At 37.7% G+C, this 9,336-nt stretch overlaps 1 protein-coding gene across 1 annotated transcript in view; it reads right to left on the bottom strand.

The window, feature by feature from the left end:
- Itga8 (integrin, alpha 8) overlaps nt 1-9,336 on the bottom strand; it is a 187,994-nt gene that overhangs the window by 75,023 nt on the left and 103,635 nt on the right. The window contains exons 16-20 of the mRNA XM_005386975.2: nt 6,201-6,256; nt 5,631-5,785; nt 4,257-4,394; nt 3,701-3,768; nt 1,940-2,087 (exon numbers count right to left, since the gene is read on the bottom strand). Of these exons, the coding sequence (XP_005387032.1) occupies nt 1,940-2,087; nt 3,701-3,768; nt 4,257-4,394; nt 5,631-5,785; nt 6,201-6,256 (565 nt within the window). The remainder of the gene's footprint in view (nt 1-1,939; nt 2,088-3,700; nt 3,769-4,256; nt 4,395-5,630; nt 5,786-6,200; nt 6,257-9,336) is intronic.

The raw sequence follows: 9,336 nt of genomic DNA, 5'->3' as shown, positions 1-9,336 counted from the left end.
TATATATATATATATATATATATATATATTCAAATGAAAAGGCACACAAACTCCAAACTGCTTAAATGCAAAGAAGAATAGAGAATGTGGTTTAGTCATCTAAAATTTAAAGACTGATTTAAGTTTTTCCCAAGGGAAGCTGATAAAGGAAAAAAAAATGTCAAGGGCTCACTTGAGATTATGGATAATGTCTGTGGTAAAGTTTATAGCCAACAATAGAATGATAAGTGTTCTGTCATATTTTCCATTGCAACAAAGTGAATAGTAAACTGGATATTTTGGTAAAAGAATGTTCTCGAATAATTGGTTTGTTCAGCAGAATCAGAGGTGAGGTGACACAAAGGGAATTTAGACAAAAATATGAGTGGAACCCTGGAACATTTAAAAAAAATAACATACTTGAGCTTCATTTTCATGTTTATCTTTGTATTTCTGCATGTATTTATAGGAGGTGATATTTTTCTTGCTCCCTTTCTTTAGTTTTGTTTGTGCATATTCATATGAGATGACATTTTTCAATTCAAAATCAAGTTCTGTGTACAAGTGCTGTATTTATTCTGATTGATTTCTATAATTTGAAGTCACTCTAAAAGATGAGTATAAAATCGCTTAACTAGAGGAACAAGAAAATGGGGTGAGTAGAGACCATTCCCTGGAGAAATTAAAGTACAAATTGATATTCATGATTGAAATGTAGGAAGGCAGATTGTACAGCTGCAAATACTTTTGAAAAGAAGTGAGATATGTTTTCTTCTGATCAACTTCTCTGCTAACAAGGAAGTTAGAACATTTTTGGGCTTTTTAACCACTTTATTGAGGTATGATGGACATACAAAAATCTATACATATTTAATGTGTACAACTTGGTGTGTTTAGGGTTTTTTGTATTAATTTCTTTACCAAAAATGCATCATGATTTCAAATGGTCATCAAAGACACTTTATTGCTATTCATCTGGATTGTTTTTAACTGAGAAGATAATTCAACTAAAACAAAAATCCATAAGACTGAAAATTGGAATAATTTTATATTTCCTAAGCCTTTAAAACACCATCACAAAGAGGAATCCCTTTTCATTACATTACTCAATCATTAGAATGTGCAAGCTCCTTAGAGCATGTAGTATTTAAAAACTAGTAGTATTTTAATAATTTCTAATTAAATAAACAAGCTCAGCAGGGAGTATTTAGAAGGCAACTCTGATGTGCTCACTCCTATGAGAAATGTGGTGTCTGTCTCTGCGTGCATATATTTCTGAAACGGAAAGACTCTCTCCTTTTAATGTTTAATATATTAATAGTGGTTCCTAGACCAGGAGATTAAGAGCACAGCAGGACCCGAGGTTACACAGAGTGGGAAGATTTATGTTCTGATAATGAACCGGAAGATTATAAATAACACTGGTGTTACTGTTATAAATAGTGGCCTGTGTACCAGCAAATGAAGATAAGGTTTTTCCTGGTCACCATACCAACAAGGTGGACCAAGAAGAAAGGAAAATGAACTTGTTTTCTTTAGCGGTTCCAGTCCAGGCGGTTATCAGCGCTCAGCGGGGATTGGTTGGATCTTCTTCCCTAACCAGTAATAAAAACCAGGCCTCCTGCAACCTGCCTGAAACTTAAAAGGAACTCAAAACAAAGCATGAGAAGCCAGTGAGAATAACGAGCTAGTTTGGGAAGTTAGCCGATCCATTGCATTGGCTACTTTTGTTTTCTTCCTCATTTTAACTCTGAATCTTTGGCCAATTTATGTTTGGAATTGTCGCAAAGAAAGACATCAACACGGGGTGTTCCTATCCCTCTTTCTGGCTTGTTGCTATTAGAACTTGACAGAGTAAGATGTGGTTTTGCTTGGTTTCGGTCAAAAAGAAACTCAGTCTAGATGAATTTGCTTGAACTCAAAAATGTACTTAGCTCTTCATATAATTCACAGACATTACCTTGGTATTGCGTTCAATGCCAACATAATCTGCCTCTTCTGGTATCATTACAAAGAGTTCGGCTTCGTAGGCTCCTTCCCCTTCATTTTTTGCATTTATTGTGAGCATAAGGTGATTTTCATCTCCAATGATGATCTGGTCCTTATCTCTGAAAATACAGTTTAGAAAGAATGGTCAGGCATTCTACTTTTCTGATGGTATGGATATTTTATTTAAGATTTTAAGAAGAACCTTTAAGAGGTTATGAAGTCGTGGCAGGCTCTGTCCTCACAAATGGATCTGTGTCACTTTGTGGGAGTCAGTTATCGAGAGAACGGCTTTGTTAAAGAGTGACTTTGGTCTACTTTCTTCTCTATGTACCACAAATGCTACTGTGCCATGTTGTGACACCTGTCTGTAGGCCCTTGCCATAGGCTGGTGACGTATTCTTGGACTGCTCAGTTTCTATGATTGTGGGCCAAAGAAACTTCCATTGTTTTTATATACACGAGAATTTAGGGAAAAAAGAAAAAATGGTGAATGCAAGAGTAGGATAAAGAAGATGAGATCATCATGAAGGGAAACCATTTCTGGATGGGAAGGGCAGGAAAATATCCAGTGGTGTGCAGGCAGATGTTTAACTCAGAGAGAGAGACAGAGATAGAGAGAGAGACAGAGAGAGAGACCCAGACAGAGAGAGAGACAGAGTAAATCCTTCCAGTGTGGTCAGTTTTTAGCTACCAACATACTTAACCATCTGTTAGCAAAATTCCCGCAAATTTAACATTTGTCTTACAAGCCAGAGAGGCAACTTCAGCACATTGTACGTTAAGAAGAAACAAGCTATGGAGGAAAGGAAGAGAGATGGTTTAGAGCAGGAGGGGGACAGACTGCAGAATGGATTGTAAAGAAGGAAGGAATAGGCAGATGAAACGGGATCTGAAATGGCTGATAGAGGGTTTTGAAGTATTTTGAGGAAATTTAATTGACTTTGAACTCCAAATCAAACCAGCATTGGGGAATGCCTCTTCCACTTTTGACCCCTACTCAAAGCTATTGCTTCTGACGCTTGTTAAATTATAGAGTTTGGGGAAAGACCCCTGGAGAGATTACCAAGCAGATTCCAAACATGGCTGTGAGATAGCTCCCGAGAGAGAAAAGAGCACAAATCTGCTTTTTCTATTTCAGGCTGTCTTGCATCCTTATTCTATTTCTTTCTATCACGTAATGCAACGCAATGACCAGTGCTGGAGAGGAGCTCCCCATTACTAGCAACTGTGAAGTTCCATGACTTTGTGACACACTACGCTTTGCTCCCTAGTGTGCCTTTTAAGTTTTTTTTTCCCAGCAAATTAAAATTAATTTTGTTTTGACAATTCTAAGGATGCCTTTGAGTCCTGGGGAGCTGTGAAACTCATTTGGTTAAGGTGTGGACAGACCCAGCCAGCCTGAATCCTTTGCTCACTCGACTGAGGCAAGTAAATATAATCTGAGACACCCTGCACACGTGTTTACTTTGAACAGAAACACTTTTTTCTGACTTTTGCTGAAAGATGAAACGGGCCGGGCAAAATCTCAGGGTGCGTCACTTGACACCGATGACAAACAACTGACTTACACACAGGCTAATGCAAAGTGTGGCCCAGCTCAAGGGCTTCATGCAGTGCCTTTTCTCCTCTATATTCGGTAGTTATCAGAAGTGTGTATTTTCTTCAGCAGAGCTTTAAACAAACACCTGTATTCCATTAGCTATAGCACGCATGTTTATTTATTTAAACTTACGGTCTAGCAGACAGCTTCAAGTCAGGAACGCACAGATTATCTTCTCCGCAGTCCACCAGGATGTGAGCCTATGTCCAAAAAACCTTGCATCAGGGGTAAGCTAGGAAAACCCGAGTCATATACTTTCTCTTCAAAATTCCAAACAACTGCACAAATGAAACCTCAGCTTTCAGTTCACCACATACGATTCTATCCAGCTCTACACCCTGTGTTACAAGGCAACCTCTCAATATAGGTTAGTTGGCTTGGAGTCCAATTCCTATTCCTTTCAGAAAGTCTGTAAAGAATGCTATCCTGGCATTCTGTGCCTGTCTGCAGGCATTTGGGCTGCAGTGCTTCCATTAAAACCACATTTTGAACACATTAAATATTGGTTGCACAAGAGAAAGGGCTTCTGAAAGCACGAGAATGCACTGTTTCGGGAAATGTGTTAGGAAAAACTCCCAAATTTACAAGTCTGCAAGAATAAAAACAGAAGGGGCTGACTTCAGTCTTCAGGTCATGGGAACAACTGTCCCCACCACAGCCTCCTTGGGAAAGCGCCCTAAGGACATACCTGTTCAGTAACAACATTGTCCCTGTAGTGGTTTAATATTGGTTTTACTTCCAGGCCTTTTTTAAAGGCGGACTCATCCAAACTGTAATTCAAGCTGATGTTGATTGGTGATAATTTATCTCGAAATTCAGTTTCATCCTAGGGAAAATGATCACAAACTCAAATAGTTGCAGGAGATTAGTCTGTGAAAGGCAGGTAAAACTTGACTTTAGTCAATGAAAGGGGGTAATGAAGGCATTATTATTGCAATGGGCTTCTTAGTCACATGCTGCTTTATGTGGTATAGAGTAGCCAGCATAATTAATATATGTTCAGGGATGGAGTTATTTACAGCCTCAGCCTCAGCATAGTAAACTTCTACAAGTAAACTTCCTGTTCTCCAGACTCTCAACAATTTATGCAGAATTAGTGAAGTCTCCAAGTACAAGATCACACTGAGGTACTACACATGCCACGGAAACCACCATGAATTAGGATTTTTGTTTTCATGCTGGTAGAATTTATGAATTCTCTTGGGCTTGTGGGAAGGAAGACATCTTAATTCTCTTCCTGCTCTATTATTTCATTAAGCTTTTGCTTGCATGGACTTGAAAACACCTTCAGAACATGTGAAGTTGGATTACAACAGGAAACAGACCTCCTGCAAGGGAAGGGTGAGTGCCAAGCAGTAGGCATGAAGCACACAGCGGGCAATGGGACCATTCAGCCGTGTGCCAACCGGGCCATGATTGGACATAAAGGTCACGTGTGTGACTTTTCATTCTTGGGTGTGGTAGTGAATTTGGATTTCATTAGTCCCTTAGAGGAGGAAGAGAAATGATACAGAGTGTCACAGCCTAACAATTGGCACAGTGAAGATGGGATGCTGTGTTATAAACATTTCTTTAACTTTTAAAATTTCCTGGTAGGCTCTGGAGTTGTAAAAACACATCACATTTTAAAGCTCACCATTGTAAACTGCATTTAATCAAAGCTTTGGATGCCTGAATGTGTTCCTAAGTTGGATCTGCAATGCACACTGATAACATCTAAGAAGACATACTGACAGGATAAAAACTCAAATAAATCGTGTTGAACTTTTATGCTTTTTGTGGGGCAGGGAGGCAGTTCGAAATGAAAACCACCTGAGCTGAGTGCTGTTATCAAGATTTTATTTAAAACAAAAAGAAGCCTTAGAAATTAATAGCAACAGATCCTTAGGTTAGTAGAAGCCAGGGTCAAGAAGAGAACAGTTAGTTGTAAAGTTTCCTCCTATGAAAATGAAAATAGACAGATGGAGGTCTCTGGAGACAAAGACAATGCTTCATTGGAAGAAAATGGTTGGAATTCAGATTTACATGTGAGAGGCCAAAATATGATTTCTGGAGCACTTACTCGAAGGTCAACAATGAAATCCCGACACTGGAGGGATTTCTGCCGCTTTATCAGCAGAGGGAAGACGAGATGGGATTGACGGTTGTCGAGGAGGAGTGTCCGTTTGATGGCTCCTTTTTGTTTCAGGGAATCTAACTGCAGCTCAGCCACCAAGGCTAAAGGAGAGACATGAAGTAAATATCATCACAGGAGGTAACAGTGAACACAGTGCTCTGTCAGGGATATAAACTTCTATTTCAAGTTGCTTACTCAGGAAACATAAATTTTCATAGTTGAGATCACACATAATACATAAACCAAACAGATTTAAAATAGAGTATCTAAGCTAAAAGCTTTAAATATACATTGTCATTTTCTCCATAATTATGTGTTTATATATAATGCTTCAATCAGTTATTAAAATCCTGTTTATGCAGAAGGTTGTGCATATGCACTAGACATGCAGGTGTGAATGAAAGGCTCTCTAGTTTTTCACGGTCTGTGCTTATTGATAAGAGAAACACTAAGAGAAATGCCTATTGTTCAATTTTCTTAGCACAGTAGGGAGTGTATAAATGAAAACAAGCTCACCTATTGTATTTGGAATGCTCTGGCCTGTTACAGATGCACATACTCTTAAAGAAAAGCTATGGAAAAATAATAGTTGATAATTTATCAGTTAGTAAATTTTGAATCTGGAGAAATCTTCCTTTCCTTCATTTTAGTTTAAATACATGCATCATTTCCCCCATCCTTCCAATTCTATACACACATCCACACACACACACATCCACACACACACACTTATGTCTCCTAACAGTAGCCACAAAGCTAACACAATTAAGACAAGTACCACTGCATAGAAGGCAATATTTGAAAATAGTACTATAGATTACTGGATTTTATCAATTAATATCCTGCTGTGTTTATTGCGTGAATACATATGAGTATCTTCCAAGCGCCAAGGAGAGAAGAATTATCATTACAGAGGGGGACATTTTCAGTGGTGAAGTTCGGAGAATAGCATGAACACGGCCCCATCTGCAGCACCTAAAGACACTTAGTGTGGCTGCAACATCCCCATGGATAGGGTAGCTGAAAGAGGCATGGCCAGCATCCTGATTGGAACACAGCTTTGAACGTGTGCTAAGGAATGTGGATTGAACCCTAGGAAGCATCTTTGCTCTGCTTAACTTGACTCACTCACTTGGAAGGAGACTGGAACTTGGTGGTACTGCGCTGTGGGTGAGGTAAGATTGGAGGTAGAGACACAAGAGAAGGGAGCCGAGACAAGAAGTAAACGAGGGACTTAAAGCAGCTGTCTTGAGCTAGGTAGGGACACGGACATGACCATAACAACAGTAGAAGGTATATATGCATGAAAGACACTTCGTCATTCTGCTGTGCAGATGCCCTGACCAATGAGAAAATGTCTACATGGCTTGTGGGATGACCTGCCCTTGGCCCTGATCTGTGGCCATGGAGTGAATGAGCACTGTCCAGTTGTCTCTGCTAGACTTTGCTGAATGTTCTCATCTCCCTCCTGAAAATTTCTAACAGTCAGCATAAGAGATGGGATCTTTCCATATTTCTAAGAAAGTAGAAATACAAAAAACTGCATATTATGATTTCATGACAAAGTTTTTATTAAAAAATGCTACAGCATAATTTGAATATTTCTATGGCACTCAAAAGGAGTAAATAATCCCTAATCATATGTTAATTATGTATCAGCTTCCTGTGTCAAACATAATGCAAATGTGTCACATCTGGGATTCATCTATCTGGGTGACCTCAGTCAATGTCTCCCTTCAGGGTAAATAATTCGCCACATACCATTAAGCCAAAAGTTTCCTGAGATGTCTGTGCTATTACAAGTGTTTATATCACTTCCCTGGAGAAATCACAAATTTCAACTCACTTCTACTTCAATTAGAATTATTTATGGAAGATGAATAGTTAATCACGTCTTTAAATTTTGTAGCAGGTTTGACTTCCAAAACGGATTTTTTTTCTGTGCCTAGCTTCTCTGGAAGTACTTGGCTACGTCTTAAAATCACCTGTTGAACTTTTTTCCATTTATCATTACTCCACATAGACAAAACTCATTGGCTTTTACAAGATAAATTTATATTTACAAATGAAATTATGAAAACAAATTAAAATAACTTGAGGTACAGTGATTTGTTTAATATGAACAAATAAAAGTAATATACTTTTTGAAAAAGGAATAAATTAAATCTAGGAAAGTGCACATTATTTTTCTGTGAGGAGGTATTTGATAAATGATTTTGTTTGCCCAAGGTTCCTAGATTTATGAATTCTGTGTCAGAATACATCTATATTTCTTTCTTAATTCTCCTTTTTTTTTTTTCGATACCGGGAATCGAATTCACGACCTTGCACTTGCCAGGCAGGCACTGTGCCGCTGAGCTAAATCCCCAGCCCCTCCTTTTGTTATTTCAATATCATTAACAATTGGATGACTAAACTTTTCCATACAAGTTTAATATAACCACTAAAACTTACTGAATTGTTGGTAATAGCACTGTGACCTAAATCTACTACCAGTAAAGGCTTTTTAAAAATCACAAACTTTCGAGAACTGTGTTTGGACCTAAGAGTCATTCTAAGAATAAAAAAAGTACTTCTATCCGCAAGTAAACATTATAAGCTTTTATATATCATAGAACTGGGCCTTCCTTCCAGTCAATATTAAATTGGTACATACCAATATTTAATTAGTCAATATTTAATTAGTACATGTGGGTTGTCAGTAAAAGCTGTGAACTATTATTGAATTTGCATTAATATTTCAAACTAAATTTTATGTCATACTAAGCATGGTCTATTATTCTGAATGGGTGTGATTGGAGCAAAAATATGGAAATAACATAGGTCCTTCATGTCATAAATCTAAATCAAACTGTGGACAGTGCTTCTGATATGCTGAGAAGATAGGAAAATACAACATAGGGTCCTCCCGCGTTGCCTCCTATGATCAGCTGCAATACTGACCTCATCCATTAAGTGACTGTTCAGACTTGTGTATGACAGAGAAGAAATGAGATACACATGAAGCATGATTGGAAAGTACAAAGCAATTCAGTTTTCAGCCTCACCAGTTCAATCCTATGTGAATGATGGCAACTGTCAGATTTTACATACAGCCACTCATATCTGGAATTTTTTTTTTTCAGGTTGGAAAAGTCGATAGTTATACTTCCGAAGTGAAAGTTCTTACTATTTTTATAGGCGTATTAATACTTCTCAGCCTAGATTTTATTCTCTTTTTCTAACTTAGAAATGCCAATAGTGGATATTTTATAGAGCTAGATAGCCAGCTGAAAGACAGAACTCCACACTAGTGGGAATGAGGAACTCTCTGTAAACTACAGCTTATGTAATAGCGTCCAGGTTTATAGTACAAGGTTATATTAAATACAGACAAAAATGACACCAAAGAAAATCAACAGAGGCCTCTCAATCACTTCGGAAAAACTAAGCTAAATTTCTAGGCTAATAATAATAATAATCAGAGACACACATTCTACACTGAACCAGCTATTTAACTTTCTATCTTTTAATACTTTGAGTCATACTTCAAAATTACCTGTGAAAATAAAACATCTTGCAGAGAAATGTATGCAATAGCATAAAATAAATAATTGTGAAAGAATGTGGTATAATTTGCTTACAAAGCAGGTTGCACTTTGTCTTAATAAAA

The sequence above is a fragment of the Chinchilla lanigera genome, unplaced genomic scaffold, assembly GCF_000276665.1.
Source record: "Chinchilla lanigera isolate Chin_1 unplaced genomic scaffold, ChiLan1.0 scaffold00028, whole genome shotgun sequence".
In the NCBI taxonomy this organism is placed as follows: domain Eukaryota; kingdom Metazoa; phylum Chordata; class Mammalia; order Rodentia; family Chinchillidae; genus Chinchilla; species Chinchilla lanigera.
Note: the sequence above shows the minus strand (reverse complement) of the source record. Positions and strands in the feature narration are given on the sequence as shown.